Below are 23,896 nucleotides of genomic sequence, written 5' to 3'. Positions count from 1 at the left end.
CGATTTTGCATGCATCCAAACATTCGCGCGAGGAGCGAGTGGTAAGCTGAGCTAATCTGACACAGCAAGGTCTCCTTGTTTTCGGTCCGGCAACCTTGCTTCGACTCAAAGCGCTGGGTTCTCGCCCTGCTGTGCTTTTACGTGCTATCGTCACCTTTTGACTCGGGCCTACACAGATCGAAGATGCTTTAGTGTCACGGACGGCACCTACCTTGCTGGCACACGAAACACTTCCGTGCGTGTATTGTCGACATGCATCTTTACTAGACGCCATGGCGGCTCAACCGAAGTCAGTATCTACCTGATAGGCTACGGGCACGTACTCATCCTTTTTCTCAGTCAGCCGCCGAGGTGATATATGGGCGCGAGAAGATGGGTGATCAAGGTTCGGATCCAGCCTGGAGGCTGATACCCCGTCCGCATGCGGACACTTCGGTTCTCGCGCACTCCTCAGGGTCGCAGCCCCAGATGCGGTACTTACGTCGGTCTAGGCATCCGATCGCCTTCTCGCGACACGTTTTCGCCTCACCGGGCCGATCGTCAACCCCCAACTCAGAGCGGACGGATGCATCCAGTTCGAGCACCCTTATGTGTCAGTGCCAGGCTGCCCTCTTATCACCCCCGCCGCTCGTCCTCGTTGCTGGCTTCTCACGGATGTCTTCGCCGGTTATTGTACCCGGGGGTTTTGCAGATGCGGAGCGTGCCCCGAGTAGCCGGCGATCCAACATGACGATACCTACCTGCCAGGGGCCAGCGTCTCACCCATAGCAAACAAGGCGGCCAAGCACCCTCGACCACTGGCCATTTGTGCTCCAACGTTGGACCCTTCGGTCGGTCGGAAGCTGGGTGACGATTAAGTTGACCTCGTCACGGATCCGACGTGGTGCGAGGTGGGTGAGTCCGCATGTTCTCTTCACGCGCCTCGCCCCGGTTTCTCGCCATCCGCGGAGGCCTGTGTCACGGCGTGGACTCAAAGCGCGCCGAGTTCCTGGTTTTCGCCCCATTTCTACTCCCCTCCCGACACACGCGCGCGCAATTTCGTCACGCCGGTAGCACGTGTAGCCCCCGCACTTCGTTTGTTCTCACAGATAGCGGCCCTTCGGTAGCCCACGCGCAGCCGATCGACGAGTTCGTAGCGCGGCAAGGCACCTGAGGAGCTAGTTCGAAGTTCAAACGTTCACGTCTCAACGGACCGCCGAGCACTTCGTGCCCATACTTAGCTCTCGGGCCGGATGTGTGTACCGGATAGGCGCTTTGGTGCACCGCGCAGTCACCTTGTCCCACCGCGTTTTGATGCTCCAGATTCGGCGTCCAGTGAAGTTTGTGGTTGCCAAAACTGCCAACAAAAAACTTGGACGTATTCTGGACACATGTCAAGATTGGTTCGTGATTTATCATCCTTGATTATATCCAGCTAATGTAGAAATCTCCAGGCGACATCTTCTCCGCCCAACTCACGAACCGGGCCCCGGGAGGGTTCGAGTGGCGCGTACTACCTTACACCGGACCTCTCGGATGTTGATGGTCGCGACCAATGCGAAATCCGTCTTCGGACGGAATGCCAACCGCGCGCTCACCATGGCATGCGCCAGTTGTACAGAGCAAGCTGTCTCGCCGCCGCGGTTCTTGGCACGCGATTGGGAGAAGCAACGGAGCCCGCACCCAGCACACCCGTGGCGGGGAGCGTCCGACAATACGTATGTCCTTCCTTCGCTTCGACGTCGGCGCCCGCCCGCCGCCGCCAGCCACCGACGGGGGCTCCTGCGCTGCCGTACTTACGGCTGCGGGGGAACCTTCGCGGTGCGGCCGAGCCGCCCGTCTGCAGGTCCGCCGAGCTCAGACCGCGCTCGGCGTGCTCGATCGCTCGACCGAATGCGTGCGCGCCGTTGTGCGTGGGACGAGGTGGCAGGCCCGCCGCGCTGCCCGGCGCACGGCCTGCGCTTGCTGCGCTCCCGCCGGGCCACCGGTCGCCGGGCAGCGCGGCTCGCGAGGGCGACGCAGGACGGGGAGGCCCGCGGCTGGCCCAGTCGATCCCGGCGCCGCACCGTGCGCCGCGGGGTCTCGCACAGCGCGGGCCAGGGCGGACGTCGCGGCGGACGCGCAGGCTAACGGCGGGCCGCATGGGCCCTGCCTCGGGGCGGGAACGGTCCCGCCCCGGGGCGACGGCTGCTACGCGGAGCTGGGTCGAGTGCCTCTCGACAAATGAACCCCGGTCCGTGTTCGCGTCCGGTGCGGGGGGCAGCAGCGCACCTTCCGGACCTCCTTCGGCGCATCGTGGGTAGCTAGCTAGTGAGCCGCAGCCCAGTGGAGCCCGAGGGGGCTCTCGGGGCTCGCACTGCCACGCGAGTCGGGTAAAAGTGCGGAAGTGAGCTAGCCGGCGCGACGGGGCCTTCGGAATGGGTGTCGAGCTCTAAGCAGGCTTCGCGCTGGTTCCGTGCTTGGGCGAGAAGGCGCGGACTTCGCGAGAGCACGCGGCCCACGCACGGTACGTAACGCCAAAAACTCTCTGAGACCTGCAGCGCAACCCCAGGAACGCCAATGGGCAGCCTCTGCGCCTCGCTCACGGGTCGTTGTGCGGCCGGAGGACGCAGCGTCGGCCGCCGTAGAGCCCAAGTGAACGGTCGCCGCCGATTGAGCGACTCCCGTCGCAATGCACCACTCACTCCTTTCGGACGCGTATGGGAAGCGACCTGCGGCGCGACAGTGAGGTACGTACTTACGGTACGTACGCCCGTATAGTGGCATTGGCCTGTGCTGTGGCATGCAGTGGCGACCCTCCTCCTCCCCCTCAACCCAGAAGGCTGCCCAGGGCTGCCCAGACGAGAGATGCAGATCGGCATCTGCCTTTCCGGCAGCCACTCCCGCTTCCCCGCCCTCCCGTCCGTCGACCGACGACGACGCGGCCGGAATGAAGGCCCAATGCATGTGGATCAGACGCGTCGCCGCGCACCGGTGCCCGGCCCCGCGAAGCAGACGGCTGCGCACCGGGTCCGCCGTCGACGTCACGACGCCCCGCGCCCATTAAAGCCTCCCGCCCGCCGTCCGCCCGCTCGCCCGCTCGCGGCGATTGGCGGGGCGGTATCGCGGGAGCGCAACGGCGCGCGTGCCGGGCCCGCTACGGAACCCGACGCCGCCCGAGGACGACGTGCATCAGGCGCATCCCGTCTCGACAGGGCGAAGGAAGGAGACCGCACCGACACCTTCGCGCAACGCACAAAGCGACAGCAAATGTGGCAGGCCGGCCGCCGCGCGTGGTGGTCACGGTGGTGGTGGGGGTGGGGGAGGCGCTGCTCCTGCTGCGTACGGATCGCGGAGCCAGCAAACGGCGAACGCTGCGGTTCGCGAGTCGTTCCCCGCCGGCCGCGTCCTGGGGGCGTGTGCGCGTTGTGGGCGCAACGTCGTGGCCGCGCCTCGCTTTCCTGCTTATCTCTGCATCGTGGGCCACGCCGCCCTCAGGGCGCGCGACCCTGCAATGCATCGTGGGCCGCCCTCCCGCGCACCTGGAGGGCGCACGCGGCGTACGTCTTCCAGTCAACCGGCGCGCGCCCGCCGCTGCAGCGCACTTGAAGGCCTTTAGGGTCTGGAGGCCGGCTACAGCGTCCAGACGGAGGGCGTTCGCGGGCAACGCGACGTCGTGTTCAGCGCACGTGCGGGGGCGCGTGTTCTGAGTGGACGTCGAGGCGGTGCCGTCGAGAAGGGATACAATATATAGACCTCGGACTGTTGCTCGGATCTGGTTTCCCACAAATGGGGAATTGGCTGACAACGACATATCGTTGCTTCACTTGGACCGTCTTGGAGCTCGAAGCAGCCGCCGCGGGTCGCGAGGGCTAGTGCGGTCGGTCCTCGTATACCTCCAGCGGAATCCTCGATCGGTCGGCAGCGTCTTGCCATTAATTATATGGGCTAACAGAGGCTAGCCAGTGGTTACACAGCCTGCGACCGGAACTCCGGAAAACCCGATGGCCCAGGGCGGTAGAAACGAGGGCGCAGAAGAGCCCGAGGCGAAGCGAGCGGAATCAAGCGCACACCAGAGGATGCAAGTCCAGAGAGAATTGTGCCATAAGTCGTACAAAAGTGGCGCGCGGCGCACGGAAAACAAGGTAGAGTACATGATCGGACATTCGACCCGGTCCGTGGTCCGTCATCATTAGCATTATCTAAATAACGTCGTGTGGAAGCCGGTCGTGAGGAGATAGAATACAGCTGCGAGAACTCGGGTCCGAGGGGTAATAAGCGCGCAAGGCGAGCGAGGGGAAAGCATCGTCGACATACAAAGCAAGAGGGGCAAACGTTACAGAGCGTAGATAGTGTACACCGTGGGTGCGCGAGCCTGCGCGAGAGAAAGGCAGAGTCCGCTCGTCAATCTAGTCCGCGGCCGTACTGGAGCTGCCTCAGGGCAGTCTCGTCCGCAGGATCGCGCGGTGCTGGGGCGAGGTTCTGCAGGTATTCGAGGGGCGCGAGGCGCCACGCGACATTTTGCGCGCTCTGAGTCTCTGACAGGGCGGGCTTCGGCTGGTGCTGGGCCCGGTGGCCGTGCGGGTCGACTGCGGGTGTAGGAGGGAAGGGATAGGCGTCTTGGTGCTGATGGGAGTGTTGAAGCTGGTAGTAGGTATGGGAGGGGGTGAGGGGATAGGCACCAGTGAGGGAGTCGACCGAGCTCGTGCTGCTGTTGCTCGAAGGAGGCGACGGTGGGGGAGAAGGGCCCGAGTCGGAGAGCGCAAGCGCGGGCGGAGCGAAGGTGAGTGCGCGAGTCCTGCTGCGCGCACCGTTGTTCCGCGCGCATACATACTCGTTTATGGGTACTTGTATGCTCGCGAGCTCGGGGTAGTCGTCGATGGTGTTCAGAGAGTGATAGGTCTCCTTGGTGTAGTAAGCGTCTGAGGTAAGGACGACGGTGAGTGATGAGGGGCGAGGCTGGAGCGGAAGGAGAACTGACTGAGATGCCACTTGCGGGTGTTGCGCGGGTAGTCAATGTAAACAGAATAGGTCTGCTTGACGAGCTGGGGCGCGCTGGGAAGGACGGAATGAGATGGAGAACAGAGGGGGGACATGGGAGATACGCACGCGCGCGGGTTGGTGCGAAGGAGGACCGAGGTCCTCGAGGGGCTCGCTTTCTCGTAGTAGATCAAGAAATTCTAGAATCCAAGGGCGCGATGAACACGCGAAGGGGGAGATGGACGAAGAGGGGTGCGGGGACGGGCGGGGAAAGCAGTGCAAAGAGAACAGAGACTCACGTCCTTTGCGCGAGAGGGACCCCAGCTGCGGCCCTCGGTAAAGCGCTGGATCTCCTGGCCAGTAGCCTCGTGGGGATTGGAGCTGCGCTCCTCCCAGACGTAGATGCAGCCGGATCGGAGGGCGAGGCGCTCCTCGTCGCCGAGACGGTGGACGACCATGGGGAGGATCTTGAGCTTGACGGCGTGGAGGAGGATCTCGGCGTCATGGACGTTGCGGACGGCCATCTTGGTGATGGTGGGTGACTGGCGGGCCATGGGGAGTGGAGGCGGGGTGCGGGGCACGGGACGCGGGGGCGGGGAGAGGGGGAAGTGGGGGGTGGCGGAGGAGGTGGCAGGACAAGATATAACCGGGGCGGGCGCCGAGGAAGGGGTGTATATGGATTGGAGGGGGCGGAGGGGGGGGAACGCCTGGGGGGACAGAGTTCGGACGGTTCCCGCGGGGGTTCGAGCGGGCGGGGGGTGGATGTGCTCGGGATGGAAGGCAGACAGCGGAAGGGGGCAGGGCGCGAGGAGATCGACCTCGACAGCCCGCGCTCTTTGTCGCGCGCGATAGGCCTCTGGACAATGCTTGTTCACCCTGATCGCCAACCTTATCTGCCCCGGCCACGGTCTCTCTGGCGCGCGGGGAACGCGCGCGACCGTCGCGCGCGGCGGGTGATGGATCGCTGGCGGTCGGTGGGCGCGTGACTCGATCACTGCGCGCGGGAACGAGGCGTGTGTGACCCCGACCTCGACCTCGACCTCGGCGCGCGCACCCGCCCCCGCCCTCCTCGTCTTCTCCTCGCCCGCCGCCCGCATCCGCCGGCCACGTCCTTCCAGGCACGGGACCGTCCGCGGTCATGTTCGCGTCACCTCCGTCGCTGGCGGCGGGACGTCGCGCTGACCGTCGACGGACGCGGCGTGGAGAGCGGCCTCCCGCGAGGCTTTTGCGTCGCAGCTGGCCTGGACAAGCAACCGTCCCACCGCCGTCCAACGAGCTCCAATCTACCCATTCGCGGACAGCAATCCGCATCCCCATTCGGTGCGGTCGTGAGAGCGCACGAGCGACCTGCGGGCGAGCGCCCGCGCGTCCAGCTCAAGGCCTGGAATGTTGAAAGCGGTGCGAGCTCAGCGACGTCCCGGCGTGCGTTTGCGCTTCGAAACCCAATTGCAAGACACCGAAAGCAGTCCTTCCCAGCGCCGCGGTGGACGATTTTCCGGCCCGCCTCCCGTCACCCAGATCGGCGCGCCTGCCCCCGCGCCTCCGCTCGTCTTCACCTCTCCCGCCATCGACGCGCGCCGGCAGAGCGCATCTGCCTCTCGTTCCGTTCGCGGCCGTGCGAGCGACGGCCCCTGCAGCGCGCCGCGCTCCCGGACGGCCGGCCAGTGGGCAGCTTCGAATGGTCGCGGAATCACGAACGTCGCCCGATTGTGCCGCGTAGTTTCCGAACGGCTGGCGTGCGCATCGAGATAGCAAGCACTAGTACTCTCCCCCTCCGCTCCCGCGTCTGTGTTCAGGGCGTTGTCGCCACGCGCGGGGGCTCGAGCAGGCTCTCCTTCTGCCGCCCGCCTGCCATCCACAGGATCCCCATGACGTCGCGTCCGCGTCACCCCCGCGTCCGCGCCCGCGATCGCGCCCCGGGTCGTTTCCTTCATCCCCAAAATGGCCGATGCTCGTACCAGAGGGTCGCACGCGGCACGATCGGACACGCGAAGCCTATCGCGTCCATCAGAGTTCATTCGCCCAAGCCACCCACCCGTTCCATTTCACCTCGCACCTCCTTCGCCCCGGGCCGCGAGAATCGCCATCCGTCCAGCCCAGCCCCCTCCGGTCAACGTGGAGCGCGGGCTGCACACCTCTCCGTCCGAGAGGTTCCCAGTCGCCCCCCTTGGACGAGCCGCCGCCCTCAAGCTCGCCGCCTCACGGCATGGCTCTCACCGCTTGCGCTTTCGCCATGCGTCCAGAGTCCAGATTTACGTGCGTGTGACACGCACCGGTCCCTCGCCCTCGCCCTCTCCCTCTCCCGTAACGCGCGTTGAATCCACCGCCGCGATCCAATGGCGAGAAGACGGAGAGGTGAGTGACCCCGTGACCCTCCTACATGGACTCACGGCGCGTCGTGTTCACCCTCCAACAGCTACACGCCCAGGCTACGGTGCACGCACAGTACGAACTCCATTGGTGCCACTGTCTGAAATCTTCGACACAGCGTACGCCAGCTCCGAGCCGACGTGTCTCATGCTCTCTCGCCCTTGAATGGGTTCCCGCCTCGATATCCGCCTAGCTGCGTCTATTGCGTGCGGACCTGTGAAACACGGACCCCACGTTTCTACGGCTTGGCAGTCGACACTCAGCCGTGGTGGGTATAACGCGGCCGTCTTCTTCGGCTAGCCGTTGAAGGCTCTAAACATGCGCCATTCCTCCCAATCATGGAAGGTAACTGGCCTCGGCCCTCTGCCCACGACGGGTTTCCAGGTATCTGGGCACAGCTTCGCCTGATATAACACGATTTCTCGAACGTGGCGGCCAATCTCACGAGGATGCCGGCTCCGTTGATACATGTTGTCTCGAATCCGATCATCAGCTCGCGGAGGCTAACATCCCCTTCGATCTACTCCCGCAATCTCCGCGAATGTAGCAAGTGTATACCGGGATGAACGTTTCCTATGGTCCAGGCGCCACTGGACCTGGGCGAGGCCTGCACGGTTATGTCGTCCCTGCAGCGATAGAGGTGCCTGGCGCCTGGGTATGATCCGTGCCACCCCGCCGTTTAACCTTGGTTTGCCTCGCTAACGCTGACCTGGCGCCCACGCAGGCACGACGACGTCTTCGGACTTCCCTGTCCTCGAAGTCCTTCCCCTCCCCTACGCTCGGCGGACCGAGCCCGCCTGATCAGTTGGATGGAGCAATATCTCCGTGTCCCCCGGCTTCGACGCTCGCATGCTTATCGCGCACGCCGAACATCCGGCACTCGACCCCGTCCAGATAGAAGGAACGTGAGACACGAGGCCTTCGTGCGCTGCTATTCCGGGCTCGGGGGGCACGCGCCCGGCACCTGGTAGCGCGCCAGCTGCAGGGTCGTATCGCCAAGAAAGTCCGACTCGCGCCATGTCCTCCTCCGCATGGAACAGCACGGAACTCGCTGCTACTGTGCCCTCGACTTTTGACGCCCAACGCCTCGCGCCCCCTGCCCAACGTCGCCCCGCGCGTACAACCCAGCCCAGGCTTTGACAAATTCCCATGCTGCGTCCTATGCACCCTGGCAATCACGTCCATGTCGACTGCGGATTCTTCACTGCAGTCAGCCCAAACGCCGACTGTGCGGGTTCATACGACTGAACCCTGCCTACCTGAGCGCGCATGCGTTGAAGTCCTGGAGGCTCCGAAGCCGAAGAAGACTCTCGGGTGCAGTAAGGGTTACCCCTTTTGCCTCGTGAGTTCTGGGAGAGGTTGAGGAGGGAAACAGGTGAGCCTTGTTCAGACCTGCCGCTGCTTGTCAGCCAAATGCTTATGCTTGCGCCTGTACTCGAGTGATGCGCTCGAACATGACGCGCCGGAAAGCGCGCGGATGACAGCTGGGCGGTCTCCCTCACGATGCAGACGACTGCGACTGCGGCGCCTCTCTTGCATGGGGTCTCGCGTTCGGTGCTGATATATTCTCGGCCAGGGTCCGCGAGAAACGCGTCATGCGAGTACGCACAAGAGAACGTCTCTCGATCGTTTCAGAACAGGACCCGCCCCGGGCTGGCCGGATGGAGCACACACATGGGGGCCGGAGGCGCGCGCGCCCAATGATTCCGCGATCTCGACAGGCGCTCGAGGCAAGGCGATATTCAAGGTTTGACAGGTGCATGATCGTACGGGGCGAGCACAGAATCAGTCGAAGATCTACTGAATGTGCGGGGACACGGCTCCCAAGCCGCGCGTGGGAGACAGCGCGGGGGGCCAGGGCGCGCGAGGGCCTCCGCACTCGCCCGCTGCCCGCCATTCGTCTGCTTTCGGGGGCCAGGCTCTGGCGGGCCACCGTGCCGGCTCCGCGCGCGACGGCCGAGGGCGTCGAGGATCGTCTGAAGGCCAAGCTGCGTTCGAGCACGCCTCGACCCCAAAGGACGCGCTCGCGGGCCCCGTCTGTCTTCTCCGCCTCCGCGCAGGGTCCGGGTGCGCTGGGAGGCGAGGGGCGAGGTGAGCCTTGCTCGCCCGGTCGCCCTACCTCGTGCACGAGGCCGGACGCGCAGGGTCGGGGTTGTGAATTTGTATCCGAGCACTCTCGCCGCCGCCGCCGCCGCCGCCCACTCGCGCCTCTGTGCACTGTGTCACGAGCCCGGGGCGGGCCGCGCCCCCGCATTCGACAGCCTACCCACCCACCCCATGTACACGTCCTTCACCAGTCACTCGCGCCCCGCAGACGCAAAAAGGGACCGCCGTATGGCTGTGGTTGGCGTGCACGCCCCCCGGCGCGCAGTCGCGGGCCCGGGTATGCTTTCGCCACACCCCTGGCCTTCTCCTGCCTCATGGGCCTCCACCCGCAAGTGGCCATCGGTGGTGGACGAGCGATGGTGCGCTGCACTGGGGCGCGAGCGTGCAGCTGACGGCGCCCGCCCGTGGGGAGGCGCCCGGCGCGGGGCGGGCTTATTGCCATTTGCCTTCGGGACTGTCTCGTCCGACGGTCTTGGCCACCTCGGAGCTCTGCCTGGGCCCGTGCCGCGGCGTCGGACGCGCGCCCGGGCCCGTCGGTGTGGCTTCGCGCACACGGAGCGTGCAGCTGTGCCCGCGGCTGAGAGCCTCGCTCGATGCGGTCTGGCCGTCACGGCGCGCGGCAGTCTAGCTGAACAGACTTCCTCTCGATCGGCACCCGGGGGGGGGGGGGGGGGGGGGCGCTCGCCAGCCGCGCGTGGATTGGTGGGCCGCCTTCGCGCCCGGCGCCGTCACCGGCTTCGAAAAGGGTGATGGGTGGACCGTGGCCAGCAGCCGGGGGGAGGGCTCCATCGACCGCCCTCCGCGCCGCGCCGGGCTTCGACTGGCTCGCGTCGACCTCCCGCGGCCGGCCGCGCGCGTGTGCTGAGATCTTTGATCTTTGCTCCGCTGCAGGCAATCGCGGGCCCAGGCTGGGCCGGCCGCTCGACGGTGGCCGGGCTTCTTCCCTGCTTCCTTCCCGTCATTTACCATCGTGGGCCGCCACCGGGCACGGGCGACGTGCGCACGGACGACCGGAAGCACGTACGTACGTCCAACGCCACAGCCTGCTGCAGCTGGATGGTGCGCCCTCCGCCTGGGGGGGGGGGGGGGGAGGGGGGACCGTGGGCCGGTCTGCCCCACGGGCCACCCACAAACGAAGCGCGGCGTGACGCGAGTGAGCGAGCGAACGGCCCCGCTCTGTCACGGAGGCGGAGTGGCGTCGGACGGCGGAGTGGTACGTGCAGCTTCTTCCAACGCCGCGAGGGGATGGGCGGGACGCAGTGTGTACCCCGCGGGCCCGAGCCGCCCCTCCGATTCTCCGTCCGCGCCGGCCGCGCGCGTGGGTGCTGCAGCTCAGGCCCAAGCTCATGAGCCTCCCAGGCCCCCTGCCCCCGGGTTCGAGCTTCGTCTTGACGCTCGCCGCGCTCAGAACGCGATCGACGCACCGGCCGAGCACACTAACCCCGCCGAGCCGCACAGAGCGCAAGCCCCCGCCGTCGCGGCCTCGGGCCTCGCGGACTCCGACGAGCACAACCACTGGCCACCGCACCGTGAGGGCCAGGAGAGGACAATTAATTGCACGCACGCAGGTCCAACCCCGCGCGGGCGCCTCCTCGCCGCGGGATGCAGATCGACGAGCGCCGAGGGCTCCCGCGCACGCGCTGCCGCGACGACGGGCACTCGGCGCGCCTTCTGCCGGCTCAGCGCTGGCGCAGACCGCCGTGGTCCACCTCTGCGGCGTCCCGCGAACGCTGCGGTGGGTGCCCCAGCCGAAGCCAGCCGACGCGTCCGCCTCGGCACCAGCGACATCCGGAGATGAAGCACTCGCTTGGGGCGCGCGCGAGGTTGGGTCACAAGGGGACTGGGTGCCTCCTTCAGGGTGGACGAAGCGTAGTTCATCATATGTCATTCGGACTCGTGTTGTACATGCGGGGGCCCATGCGGCCTTGTTTGACGGACGTGAGATGCGGGCGCGAGAGACAAGGAAAAGGGCCCGCGCGAGCCGGTCCGACGGGCCTGATGCTAGGGAATGCGGGGGCTGGAGGCTAGGCTCTAGAGAGCGGCCTTCAGAAGCCCTTGTTGTGACCGCCCTTCTCGTAAAAATCTTCCATGCGGGCGACAATGTTGGCCAGCGCGGCGAGCCACTTGTTGAGCTCCTCGTTGAGCTTGTCGGCCGGGACGGCGTCGCCGCCGGCCGGGTCAGCGGCGAGCTTGGAGTAGAAGTCGGCGCGGTAGGGGCACGCCTTCATCGCGACCTGCTCGTGTGGCGCGGCGAGGAAGGCGAGTAAAAAGAACGTCATCAGCCTTGCTCTCACGCGCAGTATGATGAGTCCAGATCGGGAAGGGACAAGGCTATGTCAGGAATGAAGGTACCGGTGCGCGCGGGTAGGGAACGACATGGACTCGGAAGTGGTTCGAACAGGGCACACACGCAGGAGAAGCGGAAGCAGTGGAGGACCGCCCGCGGCGAGAGGTAGGAGAAGAGCGGGATCGGGAGAGACGCACCGTGAAGACGCCCTTGACGATGAAGTTGTGGAACTTCTTGAGCGTGGCCTCGTACGCCTTGGAAAAGGCGACGGAGAGCTCCTCGGTGGCGTCTGCCTGCGCGGACTGGAGGGCCTTGCAGGTGAAGGAGAGGCCGCGGAGAAGCCACATGAGGCCCTCAGTCGCCGTGCGCTTCTTCTCGCCCTTCTCGTTTTCGACGAGGAGCTCAAGTGTCGCCGACTTGTCCGGCGCCGCGTCGTAGCGCGCGCGCAATTTCTGTCCAGCCCACGCGAGTCAGCGCAGGGTCCGGCGCCGCGCTCACGCGATCTCGGGCAGGGGATGCTCACCGTGATGTTGCCCTTCAGGTCGGCCTGGACCGCGGCGAACGCGGCGGAGCCAAGGAGATCTTTGCACGGCGTAAATTGGATGAGGGCGTTTCCGAGTCACATGGGGATCAGGCTGGTACGCACCAAAGAGACCGACGACGCCCTGGGAGGCCTCAAGGAAGGCGAGGGTGTCGACGCCAGCGTCTGTGATGAGGACATCCGCGAAGGACTGCCGAGGCGATGGTCAGACGATTGCAGAGGAAGAGGAGGGGTGTATGCGCGAGCCTTGACGGTCTCAAGATACGGAGCCATTGGAGCGGACAGATGTGGGAGGAGGAGGAGAGAAAGAGGTGGCCTAGCATCGCGGGGGAGATCAGATCCGGGTATTGATTGTCGCAGCGAGTTAGACGCGAAGGTTACGTGCCTCTATCTAATCTAATCTTGCTCGATCGCGTGGCCGATGGAGATGGGCGTCTGGCGGACGCGATGGCTCCCGCGATGAAAGTTGTTGCGCCTCCTCGCCTTTGTCTCCCTCCCGCGACTCGGCACCCACACCGCCCGCTGTTCTCCCACCGCTCGCCTAACGGTGGTGGTTTTCCTCCAGCACCCACAGGTTGCCATGCCGCACGCTGATTCCGCGATGATCCCCGCGGGGCTCGACAAGGTCGCATTCTGGGCACACGTCCACGAACAGCTCCGCCACCTCTTGGCCGGCCAGCGCGATTGGGTGTGTTTGCGCTTGTGTACTCGCGTCCCCACCTGCGCTCCGTCCGCTGATCGACCGCACCCGCGCCCTCCCCTTTCCCGCCCCACCTTCCGTCCTGCGACCCTGCACGGCGCTATGTCCAGGTACCAACCTCGCGAACGCGTCCTCGCTGATCTACAACTCTCTCTACGCCTGCCCCGAATTCGGCTCGGGCGAGCGCATGGTCAACTGGTGCGGTGCGTTACCCGCCGCCTCGCCTCTTCCCGCGAGCCCCGTCCGTGCACCTGCCCCGCTCCACCAGGCGTGGCACGGGACGCCGGGCGCCCGGTTGACCCTCCCTCCGCCCGCTTAACCTCCCGTTAACCCTCGGACCCACAGGCTTCTACCTCCACCCCACCCTCTTCCCCGCTCCCAGGTTCAGCGCGCCCGCCGCCGCGCCCCCCGCGCCGGAGCGCCTCCTCCTGGGCCCCTTCTGCGGCAAGCCGGCGTGCCAGCTGATCCACGTCGCGCCCGGGCGCGCGCGCGGCGTCTGCGCGGACGCGTACGTGCACCGCCGGACGGTGCTCGTGCCCGACGTGGACGCCTACCCGGGCCACATCGCGTGCGACGGCGAGACGAAGAGCGAAGTCGTGTGCCCGCTCCTGCTGCGCGTCCCGGCGGCCGCCGGCGCGGAGGCGGAGGCGGAGGCGGAGGCGGAGGCTGGGGCGGAGCGCGCGCTGGGGGTCCTCGACCTCGACTGCCTCGCGCTCGGGGGCTTCGACGAGCGCGATCGGGACGGACTTGAGCGGATTGCGCAGCTCGTCGTCGATGCGTGTGACTGGTAGCCGCCTCCCGTGCGGTCGCTGGTCCGGGCGGGGCGGAGGCTGGGAGAGGAAGCGCACATACCCGGGGGAGTCGCTGGTGATAGAAGCGTTGTGCTAAAACGTACCGCCGGGAATCGACCGTCGAGAAGGCTCGCAATGAACCGTCGAAGCGTCGGAGGGCCGCTAGCGTCGCCTACCGATGGATCTGTGGACGCCAGTTGCCAGGAGGAAATGAGGTGCCTCTTCTAGTCTTCGGCCCGCGCTCGTGTGAAGGGGACGGACGGCCGCGCTTGCATCTGGCGTGTGGCTTGGTGCTCTAGAAGGCCATACGCAGGCCCCACTAGCCACCAGACAACTTAAAGTGCTTCAACGGTCACAATCACGACCAGGGGACGACTACAAATTCCCGGCAACCTATATAAGCAGAACAAGCTTCCGTTCTCGTCACAGTGCCGGCTGCATTCGACGATAATCTGTCAACTGCGGTCTCCGCTCGTTCTTGTTCAACAACCACCCACGTAGCGCCCACACGGAGCCACCAGAACGAACGAACGACGCGCCCAGTGATCCAGCAAACTCCGCGACGGTCCCAACCGGCGTCTCCCTCCGCCCGCATCTACACCGCTTCCTCCACGGCCCCTCTGCGGCTAAGCGCCAAGCCCTGCAGCTCCATTCGCGCCCTGCCCGCCCGCACCGAACTCGCGCGGCGCCTACTCCCGCGCCTGCTCCTCCTTCCGCTGCCACTCCAAAAACTCGTCGTGGCGCTTCTTCTGCGCCGTCCACTCCTTCTGCATCTTCTTGCCCGCGCTCTTGCTCACCTCCTTGCCCGCGCCGTCGTGCGTCGGCACCCCGTCCGCGTCCCAGCGCGAGTACGCGCCCTCGGGCACCTGCGGCGGCCGGAAGAGCTCCCCGGGCGGCGTGCGGCCCTTCTCGAGCGCGGCGAGCCGCTTCTGCCGCTCCGCCTCCTGCGCCGCCGCCTTGCGCGCCGCCTTGGCCTCCGCGAGCGCCCGCTTCTCGTCCCGCGCCCGAACGAGCTCCGCCGGCTGGACGAGCTTCACGAGCGCCTTGCCGTCTGCGGGTGCGCAAGGGCGCAAGGGCGAGCGGGCCGGGCAGGGGATGGGGGCGAAGGAAGGGCAGTCGGGAGGTGTGAAGCCGGCGCCACCGCGATCGGGACCGTGCCCGATGGAGAAGCCAGGGTGGGGAGCGCGAGTGGGCGCCACGGGATTAGGATAGATGAGATGGGCGATGCACGATGCGCGAAGTGAGGGCGTAGCAGGGCAGCCACGCGTGCAGTGCCAGAGCGGTCGCAGCACGGGCGTAGCGCAGAGGGGCGAACGTCGGACACCGGTGCCAGGCACGCGGTGAGGGTCGTCGAAGAGCGTGCGTTCGGGAGCGAGGCCGACAAGGTTTTCGCGAACCGTATGTTTGTTTGGCGTAGGGATTGATCACAGTGACGCCGGGGGCGGGGTGACATGAAGACATGGAAGGAAGTTTGTTAGCTGCTTATCCAATAGCACAGCGCGCGCGCGGAGAGGGAAAGAGGGGCGAAGGGATCGGGGGAAGCCTCCGCCCGAACACAAACTGAAGGGTGGGCCCAAGGGTAAAGAATGACGATACCGGCGCGTACCTTCTTGGTCGTCCAATGCAACCCCGAGCGGCACGAGATCCGTGTCCCGCAATTTGTCCGAGAGCGCCAGAATGTCCTTCAGCGCGCTGTCGCCCTTGTCGATGGCGAGCTTGCGCACCCCATCACGGAATGACGAGAGGATGCGGAGGTACGGCATGAGGACCTCTTCGCGCTGCACGGATCACGAGTCAGCGCAAGCCCAGGTCCGCATGGGGGTTGCACCACATTTGATCGCCAAGGGGAAAAAACACAGAGCATGATGAGTACTAGGCATCGTGGAATGGAATACGCAGGACTCACATCAAGGTTCCCCTCGCCTTCGCCTCGTTCCTGGCCCCATCCAATCTCGGCTGTTTCGCCTTCGCCTAGACCGAACATCCGAAGCATGTTCCCCACCCAACGTGCGACGCGCTGTACCAGTCCAATGTCAACATTGCTCCCGGGTGTCTTCAAATAAACGTTCGTCTTCGACACGAGGTCGCGTAAAACATTGACCGCCTCGGGCGTGTTGAAAGAGTCGCAGAGCGCCGTGCGGAACGCTGCCTGACTGGCATGGAGGCTTTAGAGTGGTCAGGGTTAGATTGGGCGAATTGATAGAGCCAACGGTTGAAGCATGCGTACGATCAGCACACGGGGTCTACCAGGAGGGAAGGCCGAAGCGTACCTCTCCGTTAGTTCGCGCTCGGCCTGCTGGAATGGGTTATTGCCGTCGAGTTTCAGGCCCTCGGCCTCGGACTGCGAGACGAGCGCCTTGACGTTCGTGAAGAAGTTCTGTCGGGCGCAGATGAATGAATGCCATGGGTCAGGAGGTACCTCCGCGTCTGAGCCGTGTCCGGGCGCGCAGGAGGGACAAGGTCGGCAGAAGAGCGGGCCACGCACATTGAACGCAATCTCGATTCCGCGTACTTCTCCCGTCATGAGAGTCTCTGAGAAGTCGACTTTGGAATTCCAGAGCTGTGTCAAGAACGCGAGGCGCAGCTGGCGCGCGGTGTACTTCTGCAGTATTTCCTAGAAAGGTGATTTTCGTGGCCGGAGCGAAGACAGTCAAGGAAGCCATGGTCAGTGACGTGCGCTCGTACCGCGGGAGAAGTAGGGTGGCAGGCGTGACTCACATCGATCGTAATGAAGTTTTTAAGCGACTTGCTCATCTTGAGACCTTCGATGTGCAGATGGCCAGTGTGGATGAAATAATTCACCCACGCCGAACACTCGTGGTATGCCTGCAATGGGACCTCAAAACGCGCTCCAAGGATAGAAGACGTGAACGCGTACCTCAGATTGGGCTATCTCATTGTCGTGATGTGGGAAAGCGAGGTCAACGCCGCCAGAGTGAATGTCCATATTCTCTCCGAGGATCGCGGAGGCCATAACCGAGCACTCGATATGCCACCCAGGCCGGCCCGGACCCCACGGGGACGGCCACTCCGGCTCTCCCGGTTTGCTCGCCTTCCACAACGCGAAGTCTGCAGGAGACCGGCGCCCCATGGTGCCCGCCCCAAGCGCGCCTTCGCCCTCCTCAAGAAGCTCAAGGTTCCCTTTGCTCCAGGGTTCGAGCTTCGCATACGAGTGGTTGTCCGCGCGGTCGAAGGCACGTGTATCGAAATAGACTGAGCCATCGATGGCGTACCCGTAACCGTTCTTGATGATGCCTTCCACAAATGCCACGATTTCAGGGACATATTCAGTCACGCGGGTGAGCGTGTCGGGATCTCGAACGCGAAGGCGGCGCATGTCTTTGAAGAATTCGCCTTCCCAGTGCGCGGCAAGCGACCGGAAGATAGTGTGATCGCTCACCGTGGCACCCAACTGAGCACGAGATGAGCACGAGGTCCCCACATGTCAACGAGAGGACGACTGACTTGTTTGTCCAGGGTGAGGGCTAGGACGTCTTTGGAGACGTCAATGAGAACATGAGCGTTCTCCACTCCCGTCTGGCCAGACTTGAGCTGCTCTTCCGCTTTGACGAGAGCTGAGTACGTTGCGTTCTGTTCCGACTGCTTAGCACACCTCATGTCTTGGTTCATCGACTAGAACATACCGCAGCATTGAAGTGCATTTCAAACTTCTCGTCGCGCTGGAGGTTCGCCTTCTTCCAAGTCGCGTCCTGGAACTGTCCCGCCAACGTGGGCCATGCCCCCTTTTCTCCGCTCGGGGCAAGACGCTCCGCTTCGTCGAGGCCCTTCCCGACCTTGGACTGGACGTACGACATCCATGAGGTTAGAACCTGTTCCACAAGTTCCGGCGTGAGGGCGTTCGTATTCGAACGTAGTTGCGAGATTAGGTGATTGTGGCGGGCTCGGAGGATGATCTACAGCAGCGTCTAGTGAGAAATGGCAGAAACAGACGTCAGACATGGGCGAACGGGGTCTCGAAACTTTTTAATGATTCAAGCGGGCCGTTTAGGACCAATATTGAGTATATGCACGGCGACTCGCGCAGACTGTCAACCATGAATGGCGGTCCAACTGGCGAGCCCAAACCAAACGGCTTCTCACTCCTGTTCTCCGCCAGTGCTCTTGCGGCATACATCGCTGAGAAAGGAAAAGTACACACCTTGTCGTCGATATCCGTGATGTTCATGACGAAGTGAACGTCGTATCCAAAGTAATCCGTCATGATCCTGCGCAGAATGTCCTGGGTGACGTAGTTCCTGTAGCCTCCGAGGATGAGCTTCCCTTTACATACATCACACTGAACGAAGTCGCACCTTGCATGGCCCATATGCGAGGAATCATAGACAGTCGGCCCACAGTTGTACCACTTGACATGACGACCTTCGTTCGGAATGAACTCTGTCTGTGCAAGAGTCTATAAGACAATGTTGCATGGTGTGACGTGTGTGAGGCGGATGACCAACTTTTGTCCTTGTAAGCGAGTTGTAGAGCTTGAGAACCGGCTCTGAAGCTTTCTGAGTAGGGAGTGACCAGGGGGGTTGTTGTACAGCCATGCAGGACGCAGTTGCGAAGCCTCTAGTGGGGGAAAGGGTAATAGGGGGCCGTGGACGATGTCTTGTGGGATACAGACGGAGATGAAGGGAGAAAGAGCGCATGCACGCAGCTGCTTATAGTAGGCCACTCCGGAGTCAGTCCGACTCGAGCACACCATCTAAGGTCGACCTGATCATCGACGACCAAATACTATGGGCGTCTACATGTTTACGGGCCGCTCCACCCTCCAGCTACTAGTCAGTGCCGGTTGCTTACTGCAGAATGCTTCACACGAAGTCCGTAGTTTTCGAGAACCATAGAGTGTTTGATTCGTATGCCTAATTCCGGACAAGGGGACAACATCTGTGCAGGGTATGTAGCGTAATGGAGGCGACGAGGTGCTAACCAAATGCTGCTGCAAAACAAGGCGAGGTACGGAAGGAGACGTGAACACATGAGTACATTGGTATGATAATGGATCTGGGGGAGAATGAATGTGACAGTGATGCATTATGCAGGGAGGCTAATGAGCGAAGGAGGTTTGGATTACCGGGAATGGATAATGATCGATGAAGGGGTATGGTTTGGGAGACTGGTAACGATCGGAAAGTGTCAATCAGAAGACATCGAGAGAGTGAGGGCAATTGGCAGCCGTGTGACCGCGCTCCTCGCAGTCCTCGCAGATAGCTTCGTCCTCGTCTCTTCGGAAGTGCGAGGAGGCGGAACTGGGGGGTGGTGCGCCTTCCTTGAGGAGATCACAGGTGAAAATATCGTGCCCTGGACGTTCACAAATCTCGCAGACTTCTTCGCCAGATTGACCAACGGAGGACATTGTTGAGGCGGATGAGGCTGGGCGATGTAAAGGTTCCTCGGGGAGGTCGTTCTTGGACAGCTTTTTCTGACTTTTTGCGAGCTTCTCCTTGAGCCGGTCAATTTCCGCCTCGAGCTCATCCTCACGGTAAATCTACCATGATAGTCAGCAAAATGAACTTGCATCACACAAGAGACATGCCTTGGATTCAATAAGCGATTCCAACTCGCCGATCTCTTTGTTGAGCTAAATGCATCACAGGTCAACGCTGCGCCACGGACACTCGATTGGCTACATACATCATGCACTTGGCGAGCGTGCTTCATCTCGATATCAGCAAGCTTCTTCTTGAGTTGCTCAACCTCGGTCTAATAACTGCTCAGCGTGATACCATTATATCTGATTCATAAGAACCTACCTCATACTTGGTCTTGAGATCTTTGTAACTCCTTTGGAGGGCTTGAATATCGTCCATGGAAGGCGTCCCAGGCGGTGGCGAATGCTCGCCATTCGCCAATGCCTCTTCCCGGGAGAGACTCTTCTCAACATCGTCCTCGAGGATCTTGAGATCCTGTGAGCCGAGTAAGTCCATGGCAATCGCTAGCACTAATTTGCAGATTTTACCTCGCGGAGCTGCTCTGTCTCCGAGAGAAGCAGTCTGTTCTCGGCCTCGAGAACCTTGTTTCTCTGGTTGAGGATGGTGCTCTCTTTCTGCAGCTCTTGTACAATGTGTCTGAGTCTTCTCGTCAGCATTCCGATCCCCACATCACTCGCAGGAGACTCACTTGAGACCAGTGATCTCGTCACGCGCGGCGGAAAGGTCATGTTTGGAAGCTGGCGAGGGCGGAGCCTTGAGTTCGCCGCCGTTGACGTGACCATCTCGGTTGAGCTTCTTGCGAAGAGTGTCCAGCTCGACTGAACGCTCATTGACGAGTACACGCAGCTCCTCGACGATTGCACGCTCATCTGCGAGCTCTGTCTGGGTCCGCTTGAGAGATTGTTGAAGCTGTCCAGAGCCTCAGTTATCGGTTCATGGTCCAGTATTGACTTTCAACTCACTACATCCTTGTCTTCCTTCAGAATATGGAGCTCGTCTGGATCCGCACCGCCGGCTGAGGCGATGGCATGCGCGAGTTTCTCTTTGAGGTCCACGATCTCGTCTTGAAGACGAGTGCGCTCCGCATTGTTACGCATCTCGCTGAGCTTATCAGACGAGTTACTCGCGGACGCTGCGGCAAGACCCTCGAGGTTCTGACATGCGATTGTTCAAGGCCAAGAACATCATGCCTGGGAAATAAATCACTCACCGCGATCTCGCCTCTGAGTGTCTCGATCTCTGTCTGAGCGTTCTCCAGCGTGACTGTGTTCTCACGCAGCGCCTCCTCGATCTCCTCCACCCGCAAACGTGCCCTCTCTTCAGCCTTGCGCACCCGCTCAACCTCTTGGCGGGCATCGGTGAGCTCCTTGCGAATATTCTCATCGCGGTCCTTGTAACGCTTGATCCTATCCCGAACCGCGGCATCATCGCTCTCATTCGCAACGCGCATCTCTTCGAGAGTGTCCTCAAGCGTAGAGATCTTCTTCTGCAGATGCTGTACCTCCCCGCGCAGCATCTCATTCTCGATCTGCGCAGCGGATTCGGCTTGACGAGCGGCGGCACCGGGTGAGACGGGACGTTCGGCCGCCTTGACCTGCTCTTCGAGTGAGATAACAAGGTCTTCGAGCTCGTATCGCTTGGAGTCGGCGGCATTGAGACGCTCTTCGTAGAGTGCGATGGTTTCCTGAGGCAAATGAGTGCTTCGCGGGTATCGAACAAGCAGGCGTGCTTACTTGACCCGCCTTCCTCAGTTCGTCCACTTGAGCACCAAGCTCTCTCCTCTCCTCCTCCAGCTCTGCGTATGCCTTCTGCACCCGCGCCTCCAGCAGCGCGATCTCCCCATTCTTCGCCTTAAGTAGATCTGCGTTCTCGCTCTGTTCGCCCTCACGCGCCTCGACGGCCTCCTTGAGCTGTGCGACGAGAGCCTCCTTGTCCTCGAGTTTGTTCTGCGCGTCGCGGAGCCGCGCGTCGCCATCGCTGCGCGCCTTTTCGACGTCCTTGGCGGCCTCCTCGACCGCGCGCTGGAGCGTCTCGATCTGCGCATCGCGCTCGCTGAGGCTGCGCTCCGCCGAGCGCGCCGCGGCCTCGAGCTCCGACACCTTGACCGCATTCTGCTGGAGCTGGTCGCGTTCCGCTACGAGCGACTCGATACGTGCCGACGCCTCGCGCTCGGAGCCGTCCACGCGCTTGCGGAGGTCCTCAGCCTCGGAGCGGAAGCGCTCGTTCTCGTTCTTGGTGGTGTTGAGTCGCGCTTGGAGAACGTCAAGCCGGTTCTGCATCTCGAGCGCCATGGCGGAGTCGGCGGTGGATACGCGGGAGTCGGGGCGGGGGCTGGAGGGAGTCTTGTTGGAGATGAGGCCTACGATGCGATCTTGAATGGCCTTCCCGTTCATTTCAAGGTCGGATACTGCGGAAGGCATGTCGACAGGAGTCTGCGGGCCATTGAGAGACACAGAACGGCTAGAATACGTTGTGTTAGAAGGAGAGGGGGAGGGGGCATGGCGATTGCGCTGGGCAATCTTGGTCTTGGAGTAGTACCGATTGAAGGTCGAGACTTTGAGGGTGTGGTGGAAGTGGGTAAGCCCATTCCAATGTTTGAAGGGCGGATAGTGCCCAGAGCTTTGGGGGTACTGAACGGCGAACCTGGAGTGCTTCGGGTTGGTGAAGCCAGGTTTCTCGCAGGTTGTCTCGGGGAACCAAGAGCTGCAACTGTTCTGGCAGGACTTGCTGTGCTTGAACGGGATGGACTTCCTGGTGTCTTCGCAAGCTGCTTCGCGGTCATACCAACATACTTGGCAGCTCTTGACCCAGGTGTGATGTTGGTTGGAGCACTAGTTGTAGTACGTCCAGGCGTAACCACCGATCGCGTGACAGTTGAAGTCCTTGGCCGAGCGGATGGAGTCTGGAGATTGCTGGGAGTTCTGCGACCTGTAGACGCAGCGGGAGTAACTCGGCCGTTCGACATCGATGGGGTAACTCGTCCGTTGGAAATAGATGGTGTTTTCCGACCGTTGCCCAGTGAAGTCATCATAGAGGGCGTGACCCGCCCAGAAGTTGATGCTGTGAACGAAGGAGTCATTCTACCACTCCGAATGGACGCGACAGAAGACGGCCGTGATGATCCAACGGTGGCGGGGAAAGCTTCGTTGATGCGACAAAGACACCGCAATTGGGTGGGCATGTAAAGTACTGCTTTCTGTGAGATATATGAGTGAGTAATTTGTCTCGACACACAACGCCACATGCCAAGAAGCGCACGATCAACAACAGGGTGCATCCCCAGCGCACGGACACGACTCTAAAGCGACATAATGGGCCACATGCAATGTGCTGCTCCTCAAAAAACAGAAACCAAGCGACGCAGAAAACGAGGCTCTAGATTGCACTTCGCAGCGCCTCTTTCGCGCGAGTACGCGCGTTTTCTGTCACGTAGCCATGTGGTGCAATCTCTGGAGCAGCGCGCCGACAAAGTGGAAGTACCATCGTAGCCGCAGGTACTAAATGCACTCACCCAGCAACACTCCCATTATTCTTCCCCTTCCCTGCGAACCCGCCGCCAAGCTCCACACCGGCCCACATACCCGGCTTGCCGTCGATCTCCCCCAAGTACCTGAGGGCACCCTCGAAGCCGAGCGACTCGATTCGGACATTGTCGCCCACGTCGAACCCGCTCCCGGCACGACTCGCGCTCCGCGCAAACACTTCGGACGTCCGGCTCGGGGGGCGCGCAACCCCGGCCTTCGAAGACGGGGTCCGCCCCGCGCTGACCGCTGAGGAAGAGGATGCAGAAGACGAGGGACGGATCCCGGCGCTGCTGATGGAGAGCCCGAAGGATGTAGAGGTGGTGGGCGAGAGCTGTGAGGCCGCGAGGCTGGCGCGGTGCTGCGCGGGATCGTTGGCCTTGATGGCGTCCGCGAACGCCCGGGAGGCGAAGTCGTCGTCCTGGGTCACTATGGAGGGCCGCTGGCTGGCGGAGGAGGTGGATCGGGGCCGCGGGAGGCCGGGGGTGGGCAGGTTGCTCTTGCCAGGGGTGGGGATGCCGGAGTAGCGACTTTTACCTGGAGTGACGGACATGAAGGGACATGAGATGGAGCAGACGGGGCTGGCAAGGGAGCGTGCGGGTAGTTATTCGAGCAGGGGGCAGCGAGAGAGTGACAGAACGAGCTTCCTGGACGGCCTCTGGCGCGAACGACCAACAGCTGCCCTTGCCCAATCCGTGCACCGTCCCGGGGTCTTCCGCGGTGACGCGGGTCCCGTCTTCGTCTTCGCACTGTGGCTGGCGCTTCTCACTTCACTCGTGTCCAAGTCCAAGGTTGCAGAGCGACCGCGCTCCGCATCTCTCTGTAAGTCGCACTGGTGCCTCAGTCTGTCACTAACTAATGCGAAGCTTCTAGATTATAATGCCGCGGATTCCCCCTTCGCTCGCTCGCCTGTTGGCCCGTCCACCCGTACGCCCACCTGTGGCCGCAGTGCCCCGCGCAACTCCCTCGGCATCCTGGGCCTCTTCGCTCACCCCCTTCCGACCCATTCTCCCCTCCGCCACTCCATCTTCATCTCTTTTGCGCGCTATGACTCCCCTTGCCACACGTTTCAACCCCACAATCATGGCACTTGCCCCCACATTCTCCCCTCACATGCAAGTCCGTCACACAACGATGGGGCAGGAGTACCAGCCCTCCCAGCGCAAGAGGAAGCGCAAGTTCGGATTCCTGGCGCGCAAGC

At 62.8% G+C, this 23,896-nt stretch overlaps 6 protein-coding genes across 6 annotated transcripts; 1 reads left to right on the top strand and 5 right to left on the bottom strand.

Annotated features, from left to right (window-relative positions):
* Positions 1-593: 593 nt before the first annotated feature.
* BXZ73DRAFT_78112 (uncharacterized protein) lies at positions 594-2,925 on the bottom strand (the record flags this gene model as incomplete). Its single annotated transcript, XM_048022810.1, has 7 exons — positions 594-740; positions 763-842; positions 1,027-1,149; positions 1,194-1,336; positions 1,578-2,389; positions 2,485-2,690; positions 2,721-2,925. 7 exons carry the CDS (start codon positions 2,923-2,925, stop codon positions 594-596), a joined length of 1,716 nt encoding a protein of 571 aa, XP_047877182.1.
* A 1,437-nt stretch (positions 2,926-4,362) lies between these two features.
* BXZ73DRAFT_48070 (uncharacterized protein) lies at positions 4,363-5,492 on the bottom strand (the record flags this gene model as incomplete). The annotated part of the gene is made up of 5 exons (XM_048019982.1): positions 4,363-4,602; positions 4,657-4,880; positions 4,940-5,013; positions 5,068-5,138; positions 5,238-5,492. The coding sequence occupies 5 exons, from the start codon at positions 5,490-5,492 to the stop codon at positions 4,363-4,365; spliced, it is 864 nt and encodes a 287-aa protein (XP_047877181.1).
* Positions 5,493-11,459: 5,967 nt separating this feature from the next.
* On the bottom strand, positions 11,460-12,515 carry BXZ73DRAFT_90405 (glycolipid transfer protein; the record flags this gene model as incomplete). The annotated part of the gene is made up of 5 exons (XM_048025623.1): positions 11,460-11,648; positions 11,899-12,153; positions 12,225-12,283; positions 12,348-12,432; positions 12,495-12,515. The coding sequence occupies 5 exons, from the start codon at positions 12,513-12,515 to the stop codon at positions 11,460-11,462; spliced, it is 609 nt and encodes a 202-aa protein (XP_047877180.1).
* Positions 12,516-12,822: 307 nt separating this feature from the next.
* On the top strand, positions 12,823-13,733 carry BXZ73DRAFT_48093 (GAF domain nucleotide-binding protein; the record flags this gene model as incomplete). The annotated part of the gene is made up of 3 exons (XM_048019986.1): positions 12,823-12,934; positions 13,053-13,145; positions 13,288-13,733. The coding sequence occupies 3 exons, from the start codon at positions 12,823-12,825 to the stop codon at positions 13,731-13,733; spliced, it is 651 nt and encodes a 216-aa protein (XP_047877179.1).
* A 689-nt stretch (positions 13,734-14,422) lies between these two features.
* BXZ73DRAFT_48090 (tRNA synthetases class I (C) catalytic domain-containing protein) lies at positions 14,423-18,286 on the bottom strand (the record flags this gene model as incomplete). Its single annotated transcript, XM_048019985.1, has 12 exons — positions 14,423-14,784; positions 15,340-15,511; positions 15,640-15,898; positions 16,004-16,110; positions 16,219-16,347; positions 16,452-16,559; positions 16,612-17,145; positions 17,199-17,324; positions 17,378-17,647; positions 17,893-17,989; positions 18,047-18,135; positions 18,197-18,286. 12 exons carry the CDS (start codon positions 18,284-18,286, stop codon positions 14,423-14,425), a joined length of 2,343 nt encoding a protein of 780 aa, XP_047877178.1.
* A 596-nt stretch (positions 18,287-18,882) lies between these two features.
* BXZ73DRAFT_90402 (uncharacterized protein) lies at positions 18,883-23,248 on the bottom strand (the record flags this gene model as incomplete). Its single annotated transcript, XM_048025622.1, has 20 exons — positions 18,883-19,230; positions 19,279-19,323; positions 19,377-19,445; positions 19,496-19,648; positions 19,702-19,810; positions 19,863-20,083; positions 20,137-20,214; positions 20,268-20,858; positions 20,908-21,505; positions 21,538-21,555; positions 21,583-21,606; positions 21,628-21,699; positions 21,730-21,793; positions 21,818-21,877; positions 21,899-21,941; positions 21,963-21,973; positions 22,007-22,234; positions 22,285-22,370; positions 22,686-23,124; positions 23,233-23,248. The coding sequence occupies 20 exons, from the start codon at positions 23,246-23,248 to the stop codon at positions 18,883-18,885; spliced, it is 3,273 nt and encodes a 1,090-aa protein (XP_047877177.1).
* Positions 23,249-23,896: the final 648 nt, after the last annotated feature.

Source organism: Epithele typhae (genome assembly GCF_022376455.1).
Source record: "Epithele typhae strain CBS 203.58 chromosome Unknown BXZ73scaffold_29, whole genome shotgun sequence".
In the NCBI taxonomy this organism is placed as follows: Eukaryota; Fungi; Basidiomycota; class Agaricomycetes; order Polyporales; family Epitheliaceae; genus Epithele; species Epithele typhae.
The sequence above is the reverse complement of the archived record's forward strand: the minus strand, read 5'-3'. Positions and strand labels throughout refer to the sequence as shown.